The sequence below is a fragment of the Festucalex cinctus genome, chromosome 19 (assembly GCF_051991245.1).
Source record: "Festucalex cinctus isolate MCC-2025b chromosome 19, RoL_Fcin_1.0, whole genome shotgun sequence".
In the NCBI taxonomy this organism is placed as follows: domain Eukaryota; kingdom Metazoa; phylum Chordata; class Actinopteri; order Syngnathiformes; family Syngnathidae; genus Festucalex; species Festucalex cinctus.
The window spans coordinates 12,575,140-12,598,989 of record NC_135429.1 but is presented as its reverse complement, the minus strand read 5'-3'; the positions used below and the strand labels follow the sequence as shown (position 1 = coordinate 12,598,989).

The 23,850-nt window shown below is 41.8% G+C and overlaps 1 protein-coding gene across 2 annotated transcripts in view; it reads right to left on the bottom strand.

Moving 5' to 3' along the window:
* The window catches only part of csmd3b (CUB and Sushi multiple domains 3b), a 331,521-nt gene extending 308,219 nt beyond the window's left edge, over positions 1-23,302 (bottom strand). For both annotated transcript variants that reach the window (XM_077507458.1, XM_077507460.1), the window contains exons 1-4: positions 23,078-23,302; positions 22,403-22,570; positions 22,200-22,292; positions 21,696-21,819 (exon numbers count right to left, since the gene is read on the bottom strand). In XM_077507458.1, coding sequence (XP_077363584.1) covers positions 21,696-21,819; positions 22,200-22,272 — 197 coding nt within the window. In that variant the 5' untranslated portion in view covers positions 22,273-22,292; positions 22,403-22,570; positions 23,078-23,302. The remainder of the gene's footprint in view (positions 1-21,695; positions 21,820-22,199; positions 22,293-22,402; positions 22,571-23,077) is intronic.
* Between the last annotated feature and the right edge of the window lie 548 nt (positions 23,303-23,850).

Genomic DNA, 23,850 nt, shown 5'->3' with positions numbered 1-23,850 from the left:
AGGGTTGATGGTGTTTGTGTACGCTTGTGTGTGAAGTCAAACTAGCCGTTGAATTCCGAATTATGCTGATCTTGATGTAAAATCTTAGCGCCATGTTTGAACTGTTTAGGGACTTTTGCGGAATAGTGTTTACTATGCATTGCTAGAAACAGACAAAAATTAATGACTCTTTAAAATTAATTGCCAGTTTCAACATACAGCCATTAAATTAATACAAATCTACACTTCTGCTACTCAATCTGTCTAATATATTTGCCATTTCATTACATTTTTGTTGCTCTGACCATCCTAGCTAAGTGACAATATTGTATAAGATTAAGCATACTTTACAAGACTTCCATTATCCCTCAAAACAGAACATTTTCTCCCCGCCTAACACCTCAAAGCCCATCGAGATGAAAGGAAAGATTTTCATTCCCCCCCCCCTAACATTTCACCCTTTGGAACATTTCATTTCAAACAATTCTGCTGCTCTGAATCAATGTGCATTGAATTTAAATGGTGTCATTGCTATGCAGGAAGCGGATTAGATTATATACGGCAAAATAGTACCGCGCGGTCCAGATGCAAGAGGTACAGAATGCCCTGCGGCCCATTTACTTTTTTTTTTTTTTGTAATGGACCATGTAGAAGTTGAAAGTGATGACGTGCAGCAAGCAGCGGTGGCAAATTGCCGCCCTGTGCGGACATGAAGTGTGCAAGAGGAAGTCTGAGAGGCAATTGGAGATGCTGATTGTACACATATCTAATGGCTTCTTGGGTACAATGGTCCCGACTTAATCTTGGAGTGCAACAAGCCATAAAAGAGGATGAAACATATACATAAGTCACAAAAATTGGTAGTGCGTGAACTAACAGAGGCCAGTCATTCCTTTACCTCAAAGTGCTGTTTTCACACAAAAAAAAATACATACAGAGTGGAAAATGTCGATTATAGATGACAGTGCTCACATCCTTGAGGGCAAACTGCAAATGCAACACTGATCACCAAATTAAAATATACTCGTCTTCATGTTTAAAACTTCTGGTTTGAGGGATGAAATTATTGTCTCTGGACTGATCGTGCAACCACATGCCCCATAAGTGGCTCATGCTAATGTCCAACTGTCTTAATATCCACCTTGTGTTTCCATTCGTCCTTCTTATCTCTACCTCCATTTGATTGATCCTTCCCTCCCATGCAGCCGGCACTTTGGACGATTCACACTGCCCGTTTTCCGTTTCGGTGCAAGTGAGACGGAACGGTGCCATTTAACTAAATACTCCTATATTCATTGGTGCCACGGCAATACAATTGATTCACACAAATTCACCGGATTCCAACTGTTCATGCCTCATTATTCTCACGATTGACAGTGATAATTTGAGCCATTAAAAACCCCTTAGATGTATTCCACTCACTTTCTAATGTAGCGATGCTGTTGGCCTACTCAATTAACCCGTCGTCTGGCGGCTCAGCTTCAAACAAAGCACTTAATACAAATAAAAAGAAAATAATTGCAGACAGTTCCTAGGAGATTGAGCTATCTTTGTTTTGGTGATGGACAGCGTAAAGCACAAAGACTTGAATTTTAGATTATGACACAATCATCTTCACTAGGCCTCTTTAATTAAATGTACACCGAAATTAATCTTAAGAGAATAATGTATTTTTTATGAAATTTTAAGCAAAAATCAATCATCCCAAAAGTCTCTTGAAAAGAGTAAGAATTAAGACTCAGAGGAAGCCAAGGGTTTTTGCTTACTTGATACTTGAGGTATTCTGTCCTCCTCTCTGTATAGCCTATCAAAATTTTCATTTTGGCATCACGAGTACAGCAAAAGTTAAAAATAAATAAATAAATACAAAATGTGCTCCACTAACACTAGCAGGAGAGAGACATGGTGGAAAGCAAGCTAGCCTCAAAGTTGTGAGGTTTACAATTGTTTTTCTCCAGCTTACTTAGACTTCCTCACAAAATTACAAAAAGATGTTCAGTTAATTGAAGATTGGGAATGGTTGCACCTTGTGATTGGCTGATGACTAGTCCAGGTTGTGCTCTAAAAATGAAAAACGCTTTGAAGGAAGGAAGGAAGGAAGGAAGGAAGGAAGGAAGGAAGGAGGGAGGGAGGGAGCGAGGGAGCGAGGGAGGGAGGGAGTAACGGACGGACGGATGGACGGACGGACGGACCTCTAAAATACCAAACCAAAATTTTGTCTGGTACATTATTATGTACTGAGCACCGAGTGTGTGATTTAGTCTTCACTCAATTTTAAATAATTAAAATCTCTCTCATGTTAGTTTTTCAAGACACTTTTTTTCTCAATGTGTCCAAATAGACAGGTGTGTCAGTCACTTATGACCAGTAAACACCTCTCTCAAATTGTCACTTGAGGTTTTTCCATCAGGAAAAAAATGATAGTTCATAGACAATATTTTTCACACAGACATTTAAAAAGTTAAACTTCCGAGTCCAACTGAACTCTATTGCTAAATAAACCAGCAGCACCGAACAATTTTTGGCTTGCGGCACGTGGTAAATAAGTTTCCTGAGCAGTAGTAAAGATGATTCTCGATAGGCATGAAAACAATGTTTCTACATGCCTGACATGTTGCTTCACAGTGCTATATACATCCATATATTTATAGGATTATGATGCTTTGCTGCACTCACCTATAACGGTTTTATTGTTTCAAACTCCTCTTCACAGAGATTTTCAAAAAAGAACAGTTATAGTGTTTATTTGCAGAGGATAGGTACCGAACCCTGCCATAAATAAAGAAAAGCCAAAACTTGACAACTCCCTAAAAGGAGGTTGTAATTGCATATAAATAAGATGGCGGCAAAGAACTCAAAATGGAGAAGATTATTCTAATTCATCAACAACCATTAATTTAATTTGACAGTAAACTATATTCATTTCCATTCCGTTGCCATTGCAACATTATGCACAGTTCAAACATCAACACTGTTTGAAAGCACTATAGAAATTAAGGTGACTTGACTTGTACTTGAATGTTAGAAAATAAAAGTGTACATAAGTAATGATTACATTCGGATGTATTGACAATATTGAATGAAAACCATACTCCAATCAATGGAAAATAAATAAACAAAAAATAAATCCTAAATATTAAATAACCTGTAAACAATGTCTGGAATTATTATTTTTTTTTTTATTAATTCTCAGAATAACGATTAAAGGGTCCCAAAAACAATTTGACAACATTCAAATTCATAAATGCTAATGCTAATATGCGATGGTTACGTTTTGGGACCTTTTTGTTTGGTGGTGAGATTTTTCCAACGCAGAAAATGTCAATTAGTTCCCTCAAGGTTGGGAAACAATATTTGTGTTTTATCAATGAAAAAAAAAAAAAAGTGTCCTTTACAAATGCACAATTTTGACTGAAGCGCAAAGGCTCACGTCGAGATTTGCGACTACCTCCCAGCTGGATTCATCAAGGACAACGGCCGTTCGTGGGCTTTCATCGACACCTTATCTTCTCTCGCCTTGCTGTTTGGCACACGAGGTGAGCAGACAAATATTAGCGCTTGAAATGAAGAACATGCATTGTGAGTCCGGTTGGAAAAAGAAAAGGGGCTGGGAGGGGAATTCAATGGAATGGATTGTTATCGGTTTCACACCGTCGACATGCGACATCCTCGGAGTAAGCTGCTCCCAGCTGAGAGCAATTTCAGCTTTCAGAGAACGGACACACTTATCTCGAAAGTTTTTTTTTTTTCTATGGGTGGGTGTGCGTGTGTGAAAACCAGATTAACATTTGTGGGGGGGGGTGGATAAAAAGTGAAGGGTAAACTTCTAAAGGAAAGAGCAGGTAAAGAGACAGAAAAATGGATTAAAGCAGTGACTGTTGTGTCTTAAGGACAGGCTTGTCGTCTCAAGGCGTTTACGTGTGCAATAATGTTCTATCGCGTCCTTGCAGCCCCTTCCCTCTTTGTGCAGCCGCTCAGTCTGCTGCAGGGCTGGCAGCATCAAACCGGCGCACAAATTGGAGCCTGAGCGGGGCCGGTAGCTCTGAAATTTGGACCCGGCCTGGGCTTCGCTGGCAGCGCTTGAGCAAAGAACGTTAGTGAAACTCTCCGCCCGTTGCGGCCGATGTCCTTCACCGTTCTTTTGGTGACAGCGCTGTCAACCGGCCGCCAGGCTGTAACTCCTGGCGAGGCCTACAATGGCCTCCTCCTGCAAGCTACATCAGCAGCGGTCGCGGGTGCCAGATTGGAGAGTTTCCAGGTTTATTTTGTAGACATCATTCCCCGCCACATCCTTCCCTTTAAAGCCAGACTGCAGGTAGTGAGCGAAGTACTTGGGAGTTGGAATCAGTATATTTAAAAAAAAAAAAAAAAAGCCAATGAAAAAGACAAACTGACAAGAAAGTCTCTGACTGCAGACTGATTTCCAGAAAATTTCCAGTTGACCTCTTTACGATATGACTTTCTGGACCATTTATATACTAATCTAGACTGTTTATTTTTGTAAAAATAACTGCCTAAGCACCAAGTCTAATCTCATGATGAAAGTATTGACCCATGCTTTGATTAGATAATGGGGAATGCAGTTAAACCAAATCCTGGGGAAACAACTCGGGTCAATAGTGTACATTATATCATACCAGATGCAAAGGACAAGCGGGACTTTATAAATTCACTCCCCTTGGGACTGCACTGTAAATCCCAGCCGCAGAGTCCGGACATTAAAGATCTGAGTCGCTATGGTTGCATCAATTCAATTCCAAGGATGCCGTAGGCTTTCCATTCAGACTATAAAACATAAGCGAGAGCACCTTAATTAAATGAGAACAGAGAACAAGACGTGTTGCGCTCATTCTCTCCATACTTGGGGCCAACCAATCAACTACATTTTTATTTCAAGGACATGGAGTTGGAGGGTAGTAAACGAATCAGCCTTGATTTTCATCTTTCTTCTACGGCCACCGCAGGGCTTAAAAATCGTCGTTTTCAAATTAAAGATAAAAATGTACTTTAAGAATGTAATGGATTATCCAGGCCATTACAAGTTGGGTTTTAGCCATCACCAGCAGTTCTGCAGTTGATTATACACACAAGCATCCATACAGAAGTTGGTCTTACCAATAGAAAGTGGATTATAACCACCCACACCAGATACGGTTTTACTCAGTGCAAGCTTTGGTGAGTGTGGCCCACAACAGAGAACGTAAAACCCAACAACAAACACACTTCAGTTGGCTTAATTTATTTTGACACATGCTACAGTTAGCTTGAACCTCCCACATCAGACTTGGGTTTCAACAGAGCTCATTTTACTCATTGTGCACCAATATTGCTGTACCACCTCACAATTCATATTACAGTTGCTTGTTTCTATTGCAATTGATAGAATAGTTAGCTATAGCTATTCTGGTTATAGTCATCACCAACAATACAATTTAAATTTGCTCAACATTAAGGCTGAGCTTAAAAAAAAATAAAAAATAAAACAATTGATATTGAATTGATTTTCCTTTTCAAGCCAGATATTGATTCATCAAACCTTCTTAATTCTCAAGTAGAATTTTAAAGATGGATTTTTTGTCTTACCGTTTTCTTTCAATTTACTGTTGACATGAATTTAAAAGCATTTTCTTACATCTATGAAAGACCTGACTTATTGCACTTTAAGACAATTCAGAATCTTTTTAATTTATAATTAGAATTATTTAATTAAATTATGAAAATATTTTCATCTCACCCTTGCTGATGTCAATGTTTGTGTAAAACTTAAGCAATTATAATGTGTTACCTTCATTAAGAAACTAAATCATTTGACCAATTACTGCCTCTAAAAAAAAATCACTTTGGAATTTAATGTTTGTAGAGTATTTATCATGTCCTTGACATTTAAGAAGAATTAATGTGCCATAATTAAACGAGACCAGATTGAATTGAAGCAAATCGAATCGGAAAAGAATTGAATCGAACTGAACTTTTGTGAATCGAAATCGAAACGGTTGCGGAAATTAGAATCAATATCCAGCCCTACTAAACATCACTCATTCTTAGGTTTGTTTTCTAATTTGCAACCCAAATTTACAGTTCACTCAGCAGCACCCGTACTTGTACCCATTGCAATTCATGTTGTTATTGGCTTTAGCTAATCTGAACAATGCTTGTTTTTCCTATCATCAACACTCTGGTTTATTTTACTCACCATAAACAATGCTGCGTTTGGTTGTATCCACTGCACATTTTTATGATGATGATTGAATTATTGCTGAACATCCCTGCGAGTCCATTTAAGCACTGAGTGAGTCAAGTTATTTTGGTTTACGGCCGCCGCGGCAATAAATTACAAAAATTTGGCTCTTTTGCCTTATCACTCAGTTAATGCAAGATAAAAGTAATGACTGTTCCAGATCCTATTACACATTGTTGTCGTCAGTCTTTTACAGTCACTCCAGTATGTTGATAAGCACCGGGCGAACGACTCGGGAGACGGCACTGCTGTGCATATATGACTACACTGCAGCCCCCTGCCAGGTCTTCAATATGCTGCATAGTCTAAAAGGGCACACTGTAGAGGAGAATGTTGAAAGCGAGACATCTCCCTGAGGTATTAACTTTTCAGACGCGGTCCGACAGAGCTGTGAGCATGTTGATAATCCCCCCCTCTTCTCTTGCTCGTCTCTTCCTCACTCTTTCCCAACGTCTCTCTCTTCCTGCGCGTATATACGTCCTTCCTCGTTAAGAATCTGCTGCTTTAACCGGGTTTATATGGATCACTGCCATCTGCTCTCCCGGCGGCCACGTTGAGGGGAAGTTGACGACCGGTGGAGACAACGTGACAGAACAGGTTGAGCAAAGGGATACGAGAGGAGAAAGCAAGCGACGTAAACAAAACTGATTCATTATAAAAGGGACGGTGATGACAAGGCATTTTCCCCCCCGCGAGGCAACTGTCTCATTCGTATTGGAAGGTCACGTCACTGTGCAGATGTCACATGATGTTAAAGAAAGGGTGTGCGACTTTTACAAAATAAATTCACTTTACATGTTTTCCTGTGGTAGAAAAAAAACAAACTTGGAAGCCAACCAGAATCATGCTAAGTGCTAAAAAAAAAATGATGTCCTGTTGTTTTAGTCATGCACTGAAAGTCAAAATCCATTTTTATGCAGGGTATGGCATGATGCATCAAGCAGTGGTTGATAACCAGGATTCAATAAAACTAGAGTGAATGGAAAATGTTGGCTCAAAGTCCACTTAAAGCAGCTGCAAAAGAAGTTTTTTGTGGCAGCTCCTCCTGCATTTTAAGCACTGCTGGGCTGGCATGTTAGCGTAGCCACACTCATCCCGTTCTTATCTTTCCCAAGAAATCAATTTCACGAGTACCATTGAACAGATTTGATTTAAATCAACTTAAAGTGAACTTGTATCGACCATTATGAATGCGTTTAGAATGCAGCTCAGGCTTTTCTTCAAAGCGGCACAATTCATTTAATTTGTCCCGTTTCTTCAGCGGAGCAAATTTCAACTTGGGAAGAGTGGATGATGAGAATGACAAGGGAAAAAAAAAAAAAAAAAAAGGCTTGAAAGCAGCAGTTACGACGAGACGGCTCGACGTGTGCTGAGCATTTCTGGTCCTGAGAAGCCGGGCGAGCTGACATTTTCATGTCATTCTAACCTAGCAAGCTGGGAAGGATTATGTACCTTGGACTCAAATATGAAGACCTCATCAGCTTTGTTTTTGTTTTAAACTGGACCAATTAATCAAAGTAGATTTTTACCAAAGCATTCAGTTGAGAGGTTGATGAACTTAATATAGATTGAAAAATGTCTCTTCGGCTGTATTGGGTCTACATAGTTCAAGTGCTCCATAAATTTTTTGCTCAGTGCTCTAAATCAAAGATACTGAACGTGAAGAAAACTTAGAACATCAATATGGTAAAGGAGCAATCAACCATTTTGCTTCAAAAACTATCACATGGACGGCAGGAAATTATCCAATTTGACTTGATTGGTCCGGAAATTATTTATTCACTACAAATAGTGCATTCCCAGAAAATAGCATCTTAAATATCAGTATTAGGGCTGCACGATTAATCTAAATCTAACCGACGTGGAGGTTTGACAAAGTGCAATAACCTAATCGCAAAAAAGTGCGGTTTTAGATAGTTTTTCTTTTTTTTCCCCCCTTTGGTGTTTGAGTGATAGCTGTATTAGCCAACCACAATTGCTGATGCGCGAGTCTTAATGGCGCTAGCCAATCAGCGTTGTTGGCGTTCTGTACAGCGCAACCATAACGAGTGCACCTCGAGGCTTGCTGTGACTGCCGTGCACCGAAGTGGATTTAATGGAAGATGGGACTTCTGCCGCTACAAAGGAGGGGAGAGAGAGCAACTTGTGCCAAAGAAGGCACGTCTATTATTTGGACGTATTTCGGATTCGACAAAAATGATGTAAACCAAAAGAAAAGCGCCAGATACAAAATGTGCCATCAGCGACCGACTTCAGTATGAAGCATGTCAAGCAGGTTAAAAAAATGACTGATGAAGGGGAGGCAACAACTAGCGGCCGTGCGAAGCAAACATCGCTAACAGCAGCATTCACGTTAGTCACGTCTTATGAAAAAAGTTCCCATAGGCACAAAGAAATTACAAGGGCTAGTTAGGCACAAAGAAATTACAATAAAGGGCTATAACCAGTTATATTGTCAAGGAAATGATTCCCTTAAATTCTGTCAGGGGGTGGCTTCAAAAGCCTCATGCACACAATGGACAGACCTCAAAGTTTTGCACTGTTAATACAAGAGTTTTGTCATGAGTATTGTGCTTTAAAGGTTTGCTTACTTGATGTAAGTGCATAATAGTGTGCAATGTTTACCTGTTTAAATGTTGACACATGATACTTGAAGATGATTTACATTCAGTTATTAATGGTTCTCTTTGTCTTATTTGAATATAATGATGTTACAAAAAAAATAATAATTGGGATATTATTTTCCATTCTATGTTATTATTCTGGATATGTAACTACCTAAAATCTCACCATAGCCTGAGCCTCAATGTATTGTTTTTATTGGCAAATTATTTGAAGCATAATGTAGGTCAAAGCTCCTCCCTTCGCATATTCACCAGAAGAGGACATCTCCGCCTCGTACTTTTAATCAAATACTGGCATTATAGTATTGCAGTGCATTGTTAAAATATTGATCAAATTACTTGTCTGAAACTAAACTGACAATTGTAGTGTTTTCATGCATTTTAATGTGTAAAATACAAAAATCGCAAATTGACTCGCAGTATTGGTCTGAAAAATTGCAATTAGTTGTTTGTTTGTTTTTTCCCCCCCAAAATCGTGCAGCCCTAATCAGTATGTCAGTTTTGTTTTTGACTAAATAGGCCCAGATTTCACAGAGAGTATACAAATGTACGAGTACATTGAGGCAAAATCATCAACACGGCGGGAACATTTTCTAATATAAAATATACATGCCTTGGCTAAATAAAGAGTGGGGGAAAACTCGATTACAGGTACATAGACCATTACATAAGTGAAGCAATTACTGACTGCAGTCAGTAAAGTAATGTCAAAGTCAAGTGCATTAAATCCTGTCAGTCTGTTCCAGGCATCTTGGGAGCTGTCCATGTCATGTAGGTTGGTTTTAGTGGGAATTACTAAATAAGACCTCGATACTTTGGGGACCTCCAGTGTAAAATCAGTCATGAAAGACTTGATAGTGTTTCTTTTCTTTGTATGCACATAACAAATATGGCTGAAATGTTTTGTTTTGTTTTTTTGAAAAATGCCAAAACAAATCATATCTTTTCAATGCTTTCAGGATATAAACACCAACTGCCCTTCCAGCCATCCGGTGTCAAAACGGCATGGGAGAGAACAGTTTGACCAACTAAAAAGCCCTCCGGTTCAAGCATCCCAACCCTTGTTTGTGGTTTCCAGAAATCTATGCCGTGCGCAAACAGAGAAGGGCCTCCAACTGACCGACTCTGCAGGCTAACGACGCAGGGCATGACCGCCGGCAGAAAGGCAGCACAGGTGCAAACAAAAATGCGCCGACTGCTAGTTAGCGTGCTCGCCATTTGCTAATTCTGTACGTGTTAGAGACGTGTGGATATGGAGAAGAGGGGGTTAGGCAGGATGCCAGTGTCCTCTTTTGACACACTGACTTGCTGACGGGTCTCAAGGTCTGCCAGCGCACACGCATACACATACACAGTTATGCGGAAACCCCACCAACAAGGTCTGCCAACTCACATCTGTAAAACTTTTCATGACCGCAGGCTGTTATCAGGGAGGGGGAGGGTGCAGGGACGGGAGAAAGATAGGCAGGGAGATAATCAGGGATGAAACTCACAAACACAGACGCTCAGAAAGGCTTCTAATAAACCTTTACGAGTAAAAGCAGAAAGCTGCTGGGAATGTGGAAGGATGGAAGAATCGATAAGAAGGAAGAGAGAAAGAGGCGAGACGCAAGGGAATCCATCAACCCCAAAAAGGCTTAAAAACTGGCTTTTAATTAAGATGGGCGAACACTGTGCAAATTAAGCCAGTATCAAGCACAATTTTAACTGCCGTTTTTTTTTAGACCCGCCAGGTGCTGTCAGTTGCACAAGGAATGATTGGAAGCTCCAGACCGGTCATCTAACGATTGGACGATTTTGTGTGAAATCAACAGTCTTCGTGCAGAGTTACAGCAGAGACGCCAGCCATCTCTCATGTCATCAAGGATGCCGTCGCGAATTTTCAAAACGGACCGAGGCTACACCTGATCGCTTTTGCCGTCTTATAAGGTGAAAGCAAAGCACACTGTGCCTAGTCAGATGGCTCGATCGTTGATTTTCAATTATTCACACTTTGTAATGGAACATACATTAAATCTTGGCTGCAGGATGTAAATGCAGCATTAATGTCACCAGTGTGTGGCCAACTCAGATTGTTGTCATGGTGACGGTGAGCCAAAATTTAGCACCTGTCATAGTGGCGTTTTCTAATAAATGAGTAAGGGGAAGAGGAAAGTTTGGTAAACATGTCAGGTTGGAAATAGAGCAGGAGGTAAGTCTAATGAGAGTTAGCACGAGCGTTCGCCAGCTAACCTGACCACTGCATATTTCGTTTTATTATGTATCACCATAGGGTCAATACTGAATGGAAAAACACAGTGGGAAGAAGGACACAACAGATATAGATTTATTATTATAATAATAATATTAATTATTATTATTATTATTATTATTAAAATGCCTCTCTTATATATTGAAAATATTTCAGATAAATGATTAATCAGCCAATTAATTCAAAAAAATAAAATAAAAAATAAACACTTTTTTTTAACAATCCTGAACGCTAACAACAAGGATGAGAATTCAGATCATTTTCAGGTCAGAGTAATTTTTACACTAAAGGTTTGCACAGCTTTTGCGTGGCGCTAACCGCTAAAAATGGAGCAATCGGGGAGCGTGTAATCCACTAAACATGCGCATATGGAGAAATTCAACTCTTGACTGCACTGCCAACCAGATTGCGCCCCGGCGTGACGATGGTTTTTGCGCGTACATGTCATTTAACATATGCATACTGTACCCCGACAACAACCTCTGAAATTATAGCAATATCATTAGTGAATAGGACGTTGATAGGGAGCAAGCTGCGGGTGCAGATGTGGAGCAATTTTTGGTGCTGTTAGTGGACGCAGTGCATAGTGGATCTGGCCATTAGTTATTTTAATATAAAAACATGCCAAAAAAAAGCCTGATGCATGTAATGCCTTAAATGTATACAGACAGTGGCAAAAACGTTATTCATACACGATACCCTTCACATTCTTTGACTGCAATATTTTCTTTTCCATGAAGTGATGAAACCAGAGATGCCTTTCTCAGATATCAAAACATGCAGCCTTGGAGAGAGTTGCGTTATAAATACATGATGTACAGGGAGAGAATTAAACCGAAACGAGAGCCAATCTTCTGCTTCTTATCCATTTTTAACATTTTCCAGGAAACTTTCAAAAAATGTGGGTGCACAGTCAAGCAAACGCTGCCTGAAACTGACCAAAAACTTTCTCCTGTAATATGTGATGGATTTAGGAACATGTTTTATATACTGTTCTTTATCTTAACTTGCTGCTGACGATGAGGAACAGATTTTTTTCTTTTGCTGTACAAGACATATCATGATTAGGAGCTTCTACAGCACTAACATAACCTGGAACTCCAGCATTTTTGTCGTAGATAACAGCAAAGTTCGAGCATGGCCACACAACAACTGTGACAAAACATCACCTCCCGTAGATGCTTAATGGATGGAATGAAACGTGCAACGTCCCTGGGCCTGGGGGCTCCCTCCCCGGCCCGGGCGTCGGGCTCCGGGGGCCGGGCGAGGGTTTGGGGCCTGCCCCACTCCGGTAGAACTCCTGGCGCCCCGGGCGGGCTCCGGTGGCCGGTGGGCTGTCCGGTAGCCCTGCTGCGTTGGCTGTCCGCCCATTGTGGTGCCGGGTGGATGAGGTGGGGGGCGGGTGGGGGGGTGGGTGCTGGGGGGCGGGCGTGCCACCTACACCCGCCGGGTTGGGTGAGGCCCCGCTGGTCGCTCCTCTTACTCACTTCACTAGCTTGCACTATACACTTTGTAAATATACACATAGGGCACACAACACATTTCTTGGTGGGGTGGGGAAGGGTGGAAACACCGTCTTCACCCTTCAACTCCCCTCCAATTTTAATGCACCTCACGTCCAAGGGGAGGGGTGAGTTGGGGCGGGGAGCCATCAGAGGGGATGGACTGCAGTGCCTGGCAGCGCTGTGGTCCCCCCCATTTGTGTCCCTGCCCCACCACTTTGTCCCTCCATTCCCTTTTTTAATGCACCACACATATACATATTCATTTTTTTGGGGGAGATACGGGTGTGTCGGAGTAGGGGAAATTTTTTTCCCTCTGCTCCGACTCACCTGCTCCCAATTTTAATGCACCACACGCACACACTTGTATATACACTGGGTGGGGCCACATTCACGGTGTAAGGGTAGAGCTCGCCAGTCGGCGAGCTGGCGGACTCAGTAACAGGGTTAGGTGTCACTAGTACTCTGGCGTGACGACCGGGGCCTCTCCCCACCGGGCTCGGTGTTCTGGTGTTCCGCCTTCTCCCCTGGTGCTTCCTCCTCTGCTTCCCCCCTCCCGCCGCTGTGCAAATCTCGCGCGGCTGGAGGTGGGGTGGGGTGGGCACATCTTCCCTCTCTGCGCTGCTGCCCGGTGCCGATTTCCGGGGGGGAGGTGGGGGGTTCTCGCGGGGGGCCGGGTTCGCGGGGGGGGGGTGGCGGCCGTCGGCGGGGGGGCGGCTTGTTTGGGGGGGGGTGGAGGTATGGGTGGGTGGGGGGTTGGGTGCTGGGGGTCGGGGTGTGTTCGGGGGTTTGGGGGTCGGGGGTGGTGGGGCCTGGGTCGTGGTGGATGGCGGGTTTGGGTGGGGTGCGGGGGGGTCGTGGGAGGATGGGGGCTGGGGACCGGTGGGGCGCTGTGGGGGCCTGCTGGGCCTCGTTCTGCGGCCTTGGGCTCGGGGGTGTGGGCCGGGGCTGGGGCGGGGGTGTTCCGGGTGTCTGGGTCGGCTTGCCGACCGGTGTCCGCTCGGGTGGCTTGGGGGTGGCCTTGGTGCTGCCGCGGCCTGGGGATTCCAGGGGGGGGGGGGGGAGTGCTCGCTTTGCTGGACCGCGGTTGACGGCTTCTTTCTTTGGTGGTGGTCCTTATGCATGCCAGATCCGTCGCACCAGCATCTACTGAAACTCAACAGAAGTACCCTCTCCCTCCCACAGCCCCTTGAATCAGTTGGTGCTGGTGTCTGTGGTTCTCACTTTGCTTTATCTATCCTTCCCTCCTTCCTCTCTTTAGTTTTTCCTCTGGTCACTTGAGATCTTAATTTATTAGAAGTATGAGGTTTCTGGGGTTGGCATAAGACTCTGGTTTTGTAACCACGCAGGAGGGGTCTTGTTGGTGCTGGACTTCACTTTGATGGATTGGATGTACTGGCTTCTATGGATCTCACTCTGCCTTATCGATCCTTCCCTCCTTCCTCTCTTTAGTTTTTCCTCTGGTCTCTTGAGATCTCGCTAAATTTGCTGGAATTTAGAGGCTTCCGGGGTTGGCATAAGACTTTGATTTTGTAATCATGGGGAAGGCAGGAAGTGTTTGGTCGGTGCTGGATTTCACTTTGATTTACCTTTCTTTTCTCTTTATTTCTTTTTTTTTCTGACCTTTTCTCTGGTCTCCTGACCATTTAAACCTCACGACTCTGGCAAGATTCTGAAGTACCTGGTTAAGGCGAAGGGTAATGGGATATTTATAAGGTTTTAGGTGAATGAATGAGTATAAATTTATACGTATTTGCACGCACGCGCACGCACGCAAACGCACGCAAACGCACGCACGCGCACGCACGCAAACGCACGCAAACGCACACACGCAAACGCACGCACGCACGCAAACGCACGCACGCGCACGCACGCAAACGCACGCAAACGCACACACGCAAACGCACACATACACACAAAAAAAAAAAAAAAAAAAAGAGCAATGATGACAAGACGTTGAATCGGTAAGACTACCGAATGAACAATTCTGAGCTCTTAAAAAAAAAAAAAAAAAAAAAAAAAAGAAAGGAAAAAAAAAAAAAAAAAAAAAAAGAAACGTGCAAGGCACCATTGTGGATGACTTAACACTGTTAAAACAGCATTTACTGTTTTATGAGAATGTAAGAATATATTGACAATAGATTGGCAAAACAGCAGCAGATTATAATAATTATTTTGAAAAGGGGTCATTTTAAATGTGTATAATGATAACCATTATTTGAGGCAAATTTGTAGTGTAGAACAGTCCTAACTGAAACAGGCAGCTTTGTTTGTAAAAGTTCATTTTAGCGTTAGCATTGGGACTCAACAGATGGCTTAAAAGTCTGTCTTCGATTTGTTTTGATGGGAGACAACACTTTTGGGCACGCTACCGACACACAACGAACTGTGACAAATGCAACGTCTGATGTATTCGACTTGTTAATCCATTTCGACAGTGTGGGTTGGACTCACAAAACCAAAATTGAACAACGTCCGCCTCACTTCAGTGAAACAATGGTGAGGTCTGGTTATACGTCAAGTATAGTTCTCACCTGACTGACACAAATATTTTGTGGCCAAGACGTGCAGCAGAATAGCACCTCCGCACAGAAAAGGCTTTCACAGCTAATATTCCAAAAATTCTTCCAGAAAACTGCATTCCGCCCACAAGTCTACCACGGGTCCATAATAAAGCAGCGGATTAAGTCTATACGTAGACACGGTGTGCAACGCATGTGTGTGTGTGTGGCTGCATGAAAATCCAGAGTTCAGCTATCCAGCGCGGAGAGCAGTTCCTAAATGTCAGCCCAGCCCCCGCAGGGCTTAACTTCCTGGTCGTGAAGGATTATGGGAAAAATGTCAAGGAGAGTGTGAGGCACTGATGAGAGCAAACGAGGGCAAGATTGAGGGGGAAAACGGTGCACTGGGGAGGGAGAATTAGAAAGGGAGATAAAGAGCCAGACAGTAGAATGGCTTCACAGGTAGCTGGGCGGACAAGCGTGGATGTGCACGCAAGAGGGGTGATGAAACAAACTGTGCATCACCTACTTCTTGTATCATTACCACATTGGACCTAGCAACCAGTGCACCTCCATTTTCCTACCTACATATGTCACAATATGTTTCACTTTCAATTCTAGTCTTCAACACTGCCAGTAGGACTCTGACGTCTGCAGACTCGGTTGAATTAGCGGAGCCCAGGTTTCAACGCAAACATGGTGAAGCGGCTTTTAGCTGTTATGCTGCATGCAAGTGTGTCTTGTAAATACTTGTTGGTGTTGTGCTTGTGTATGAAATATGCTGCACACTGTAAATAAAGTAGCCTTGCCTTGTTTAACGGAGAACATCAACAAGCTAAATCGAGCATAGCAAACTGGATTATATATTCAAACTTGCTACATCATTGAATTACAATAATGTATGTACAAGATATGCACTAAGAAAGATTTCTCTGGTTTCATTAAAACACAGGCTCCTTTCTTTGACTTACTGTATAGCCAAGTGCTCCTTCTCTCCACTCCCATCATCACAAAGTGTGCGTTAAAAGCCATCTATAGGGCCATGGGAGTGCATTGCGAGTGCCGTGCGTTGCATTGTATCACAGCCGTGCGCCATCCATCACCATTAGGTTGAACCGCACGGCCCGAGTCACTCCGAGGAACAATCTAATTCCGCTAAAAACACCTCTCTCTTGCCTTCACTTTCAGCAAGTCGCTTCTATCCCCTCATCTGCACCCTTCCTCCCCTCTTGTTTTCTCCATCTCTGCAGGATTTGGGGAAACAGACTCGAGCGGACGAGAACCTCCCAAGCATGTCTGCAGTAATACCTCAAACACACACACAACGTTGCCGGCAGTATATTGGGTTCAACGCTGCCTATAAAATGAATGTGTACTTGTCATTCTGTAAGCACATCTGAATGTCGGGCTGGAGCAGATTCAACTGCTTCTGCCTGGCATTCAAATGGGAGCTTCCTCGCTCAATACTAACGTGCACGACATAAAACGCAGCCGCATGTTAAAGACGCTTACGTCGTAAATGCCTTGCAGTCCTGCACACCCGACCGCACTCGGCACTGTTCAGAATGCACTCATCTATATTAGCCCATGAAGACCCCCACAGCGGGGTGGTCAAACGTTGATTTCCCAGTCTGAGTCTGGGAGATTTATATGGAGGGATTAGCACTCAACCCGCAGGTTGGAGGAGCGGACCTGCCCTCTGGCTGTTTTCCCTGATCGATGCCCAAAAGTTGATCGGGCTCAGTGCAATGAATGTCAATGTTTATTGGAGGGGAGGGGGGGGTCCCCCGGCTCGAGTGCCGCTTCTACTTCAACGCTCATTTTCTTGCCGCCTTTATTTTACGAGCGCAAGCGTGACGCACCAAACGTCGATTGAAATTCACCTCGCTGAGATGCTAATGTGGTGACTAGCACGCAAGCAAGTTTGAAGTGTATGCAACACAGGAAAAGACAAACAACTGGTGTTCTAATCCCGGGATATCAGGCCAAGGCAGTACGAGCATTTCACTCGCAAAAAAAAATAATAATAAAAATAAATAAAAAAATAAATAAAATAAAAAAATTAAAAAAAATTAAAAAGAGGCCATTGTTCAAATTAACAGCACAAAAGGAAAACAAAGTCTGGTTATTTGGAACGTCGTTAACTCGCTGGCTAGCTGGTGAAATCTAGAAGCTTCGGCACGAGGACAGTATACAAATGTAAAGGTAGGGGAACATCGGCCGAGAAGCAGGTGAAGAAAAAAAAAAGCACTGACTTTTACTGAGCTAAAAAAAAATAATGTTCACATCAGTTAAGTTATACGAAATTATTGACTTGTTTTGATAGCCACTGCTGTTGCAGGTAAATCTCTTGTTCCAATCAAATATATCAAGTTGCGTATGCCTAAGGTCATGCTGCACCTCCACAATAAAATGGTGCGACCAAATCCTGTGCTGTGCGAGCAACTAAAAATGTTACTCTCACCAGTGCTAGTAGTGGAAAAGTTAGTGTAGAGCCCTGCAAGGGTGTCAAGACTATGGCCCGGGGTTCATTTGGAGCCCGCCATACATTCTTCAACGACCCGTGGCATATGCTAAAAATTTAAATTTGACATTAATGATACTCTGTGTTTGAAAAATTGTCAGGTTTATTACAGTTTGCTCGTTTTGGTTCTGAATGTGGAGATGGGATTTGCTCACTGTTCAGTGTTCAGTGTTAGTGGGATACAGGGTCCCTTCAAAAATATTGAAAATCCTATACGACGTGTTTGCTCTATCATGTCCTATATGTATCATGAAAAGCAATTACAGGCCATAAATATACATTAAAAGAAAGAGACAACAATGGTACTATCTTAGTGTGACAACATTTTTATGGTGCAGCGCAAACTCGTTGACTGTAAAATTTGAACCAATCCGAGAGCTTCCAACTGCTTATGTGGGGCTCGAACTCCGTTTTCACGTCTCAAGAACTCCTTGACTCCTATCTGCGGTTACAGCACATGCTACTAATACCAACGTTTATAATGTTAGAGTTTCATTGGCTGTTAAAAAAATAAATCAATAAACAAATGAACTCTAAGAATGTTTTGACCCTCTGAAAAATATTTGCTTCCTGTGCCAGAAAAATGTGTTTGTGGAAAGACAATCTCAAAGTCATTTCCACTCGATGACGTCTGTGTGTTTGTGCGAGAAAAAGCAAAGACTGTTTTCAGCTGTGTGGCGTTTGTGTGCGCGTGCGGTAATGTCTCCGTGTGTGATGGAGAGTGAAGCCCGCTGGAGGAAACCCAGAAAAAACACTTCAAGTGCAAATTCACTTCTTGCTAGCTCGCTCGCTCTATCCCCCCCCCCCCCCCCCCCCCCTACCCCGCCACCTCCTCGCGCCAAAAGAGTGCCTGAGAGGCTACGTTGCCGGATCAGGACGGCGTGTGTGTGCACGGAATTAGTTTCTGACTCCAGGTGCTTGAGCACGCCCTCCTGGTTTCACAGAGATGAAGCCGACCATCTCCTCCGCTTGCACACAAACCAAACACGATACACTCGGGGGCTGAAAATGAGTGCGGTGAAAATTGTGAGCGCAAATAAAATTCAAAGGGAAGCAAGTCCATCTCACTGGAGCTTGATATATTTGTCATTTTATTATATTTACTTGGACCTGCTTATTAAATGACTCCACAATCCTGGGGGCTTGTGAAATAAAGGGACAAATTACAACGTATGGGAATCACATCTCAGCGCCAATATAAGCCATCGAAGACAACAACTCACTTATATTAACTTTGCTTGAATAAAAAATTATGTGAATGAGACGCGTCACATGAATCACTTCTATCGCAAGCGCAATGAATACATATTTAAATCAGTCAAACGCATCATGTGATGCAAAATCCAAAGTATGGCCCGGGGGCCTTATGCGGCCCATCCGTAGTCTCCGACCGGCCCTCACGGTGACCATGAAGTCAAAGTACAACCTAAAATATGCAGTGCTTTTATTTTGAAAGTTGTGCCAAGACGACCTGACAATGTCCGCAAATCTACAGTTTCACATACTGTATATGTTATATACTGTACATATTGGTTATATACATAACTGTCAACAATATTATCTATATATTTGGGAATCCTGACGAGTAATGGCGAATATGTTTTGGCAGTTGCAGGTATGCAAAATTAATGCTTCTTAAGTGTAAAAATGGCATTTTAATGGCTGCTTATAATTTTGTTTAAAGCTTGGATGTCCTAATTATAACAATTCACACGATATCGACACATGCAGCGATTAAAAATAATAGAGGCAAAGTTGAAATTAGCATGTTAGATTTGCCAAATTTTAAAAAGTTCCCGACATTTGACATTTTGAGGTGACAAAGGGTGCACAATTTACTACGACTGTGTTTTGTTAAATATTTATAAAACGACTTTACTATGTTGTTGGTGAAAGACAACGTTGCAACATATTTGGGCTGCATCGTCGTCACAGGAGCTAAACTTGTTGCCATTTTCCAATGATGCGAAACGTTTGCTAGCAAATATATCTAAGTGACTCATTCTTACACCTTTTGTTTAAAAGTCACCAAAACAAATCTCATTTGAAAACTAAGAAGCAACACAGTAAGAAAAAAATTCAATTCAAGGCACACCAAAACGCATCGATAATCAGTTGAACCAATTGAATCATAGTATCCAGAATCGTAATCAAATCATGAGGTGGCGACAGAGTGTATATCATCATCGACTGCAATTGTTTGGGCCCGGCCAAGCGACACCCGGATGTTAAGAGCAACTGTGTGCTTGTTTGTCCCTGTGTGACTTTGACACTTTTTTTTTGTGTCCCCAGCTATTGTCTTGCTTCTCTCAGCTGAAGCCAATTAGTTTCACTGCTCGGCTGCTTCGGTAAAACACAGACACACACGATGATACGCTATTGTGATTTGCATTCAGCCGTTTTGGTGAGGAGACAACATTTAAGAAGCCCTCTCTCGGTAAAAAAAAAAAAAAAAAGAGAATTTTGAGAGCGCGGCGAGGAAATGGCAGAGTCGCCTGTTGCTAAGCTACGGCACGCAACACTTGTGCCTCAGCACCGCTGCGGCATTTAGTTCCATATCGCCTTCGTCGGAGGATACATTGGATAAGGTGACAAAAGTGCTAAACTAGTGGCGAGTATGGAGTCCAAGTGAAACCAGCACGATTGAACATTCTTTCAAATAGAACGCCTGAACCGCAATGGAGTAAATTGCAATTTTCAAATCGATAAGGCAAAAGTTTTACCCCCAAAAAATCCTAATTATTAGAATTAAGAAGTGCATTCCACATTGACATATTCTTTCACGAAACATTACAAAATGTAAGTGAATAAAAAGTTATTTTGGTCAAGTTACAAGACTAAGTAGATAAAGAAATGCTTCCATGGCTCATTTACGTTTGTTTACGCATTTACTAAAATCTAAGTATAATATATCCGATAGTGTTTATTGAAATACATATTCATTTATTGCTGATTTGTTAAAAAGACATAGGAAAATGATCTTGAAATAAATAGTTGTATATTGCAAAAAAATATATCAGATTTATATTGTCTTCGATATGTTAAAAGTGAACAGACATTTTATAACCCTGCTATGTCAGCCATCTTGAGCTAGATACTGTGAAAATCAATCACGTACAACACTAAAATGTAACAAAAATCAATGACATATTAAGGGGAAAATTGACCTTTTTATTGAGGGTATATCATGGAAAATTGACTTTTTTATTGTTTTTGTATAGAAATAAATGGCACTCTGGAATTCCTGCCCTCCCTTGAAAGGAGAAATTAAACGACCAAGTAAACCTTTGATGAGCTACCTATTTCTGAAAAAGTTTGAGCGACCTGTACCGTGATGAATTTCTTAGAATTCTAATTCTTGGGGATTTTTTAACAAATATGTGCCATTAAAACATTAGTAACTATGACCCATGCAAACTGAGGGGGGTGGGGGTGGGATTAGCACATCTCTTTTATAATGTGTGACTCTTGAGTCTGTTTCTGGAAATGGAGTTCTAATCCCTGGAAGTCGGATCAGGGAAGTAAAGGACTCACCACTTTGCTGAGACAACAACTACGTACCTCCCCTATCTTATTCATCTATCTATTATTTAGCTACTGCATATCAATCGGCGGGGGATCATCCGTGCTATCAGATGATTTATTTACATTATAATGTGTCGCATGTCAAAGAGTACACAAAAGGACAGAGGCTGTGTCAGCAAATAGAAGAATGCAGCCGATGTCTGATCAAGGCAGGTCACTTTCACACGTGTGGCCGGACGTGACAGCTAAGTGAGCGGCGGGTGCAAATCAGCGAGTGTTGCTGAGTGAGCACGTAAGGATAAGGTTCTATTTATGGCAATAAAACAGGCAAATTAAACAAAAATAAGTCAAAGTGGTGCACTCAGGGATTCGTGCATGTGCTACGTACTAATCCCCGTGCTAGCAAAATGTTTAGTTTTGTCATTTGAAAAATGGACAGAAAGTTTGCGGATGCTGGAATTTATGTTGGCTTACATCCCGTTAAAATGTTAATTAGTGCTACTTTTCTATAAGACATTTTAACTCCTTATAAGCATGAGTTGAACACTTACTGTAACACATTGAGCCGCTCGCCGCTACCAGCTGCACAGATGTTGGCTTCCACCACTGCCAAGAGCAACTTGGAGGCTTCTCTGCATCCCCTTGACACGGTTTCCAACTTCCTTTTCTCTTTGTCTGTTGGATATGAAAAGTGGAATCCCAATTTAAAAGCTAAGTTAGAAAAGTATTATTAACATTGTAGATAGCAAGGCCTTTCTGACTAGTCATCATTGCTAGAGCTCGGACTTGCACCCAAAAGTCCCGTTTGTTATTTGTTTACATTTAAGCAGCAAGTCGGATCAACTCGAATGGGTTGCCAATTGTAAATTAGACAGAAACACTTCACAGTCAAAAAAATAAAAAATAACAATCCAATTTGACCATAATTTTAAATGGAGCGCACTTACAGCATGTAGCACTTATCTATAAAATTTCATATTCACATTTATTTTGGCACACTGGCACATACACTGACACGCTGGAAATCGTGTCATGTTGTAAAAACAAAATGTCACCTTTAAAACAGCGGTGGATCAGGCCCCAAATATCAAAGCAGCAGAAAGGTCTTTTCTGCCGATGATGTTCCATTAGCGGGCAGGTGGATACCCCTGTGAAAGCCCACAAGCGGTGGTGTCAAGAATGTTTGCTAATGAATGGCGGCGGGTAAACAACATTATTGCGCATGAAGGCACACTGGGAAGTCACTGTGAGGGCTCACTTCTTATAATAATCAGCTTTCAATTGCAGAAGAGACGCATGTCCACGCATGGGAGGGAAAGTGAAGCCGGGCAGCAAACACAACTCTCATGGTTTATTGCATCAGTGGAAAATGGATTTACTCGTTGTCTGCATCTAGTAGCATTGTGATCGTAGTTTATCACCTTACCTGAAAGACAAAGTCATATCTGTGAAACTAAGTCCATGCAAAATTTATCAAATAATAATATGATGCAGTGCATCCCATTTGGTTAATGAAGGCATTTTATATTTCAAGGACTTTTAAAGTAAAGAGTTCAGTTTGAAAATAATGATGTCTGCTCACATATTCACCTAATAGTGAAGAGAGTGCTTTTAGTATTTTTTATTTGATAATTTAGTAAAGTAAAAAAAAAAAAAAAACGTGAAAAACCAAATAAATGTAAAGAGTATGCAGTACTTGACTTGGGGTGGCGTTTGTTTGAGACATGTCACTTATGCCTCAATTTGAACCAGGAAAACTATCAATGAAAATACGGCCGTAAAATATTACCTCAGTTAAAACCACATGCTCTAGATTCAAAAGCCAAGAATATTACAGAAAAAATGATTATTAATTTGTGTTTATTTAAAAAAAAAAAAAAAAAAAATGACTGTGCCCGCATCACACGCTGCTCATCCGTGAAATATGACTTACCTCGCACGCAGTAAGTCGAACAACAACGTAGCAAACACGGGTGTTGTTTTTGTGGCTTATACGTGATGAAGTTTGCCACTTTGGGTATTGTGGAGAAAGAAATATTTTAAACACAAACGTGTCAAGACAAACAAATAAAAGGTGAGCAGACAAACTAACAGCCGACAGTTGAGCCTGCAGGCAGGTGTCAGGTGACCGCAATCTACAACCGGAAGTAAAGTTAAGAAATGCGTTACAGCGAAAAGGATTTCAAAGTAAAACAGGAAACCCAGCAATGTATTCGAAACATTTTTAATCAATTAAACTTGATATTTGCAAATAGGCAATAAGACAAATAGATATGGTTTATGGTTATTCAAAGGTTAGTAATACAACATTATTTTTAATTAATAATACTTGAATATAAGGTTTCATAAAATTGGGCATAGTTGTGAATGTGAATGCTACTTTTTTCTATATTTGCCGTAGCACAAATATGAAATTAAAATATAGTAATAATATTTGAAGCTCTCACCCAACTATTCTTTGCAAAAGCCATCTTATAGTCTTAGCAACTACCTATGTAACTTTATAATACCGCGCCACGGGATGTCAAATGAAAAAAACGGCGTCAACAACATGCAAGGAACCTTTGCGCGATCCTTTTAAGGTGCAGCCCATCACTGCCAGTTAGCCTACACTCCCTCTATTGATTTGTCCATGAAATAAATGCTAAGTTAGCTGCCATGCACCTGTAATGGATTACCTACCTTTAGAACGAGCATGCTGAGTGA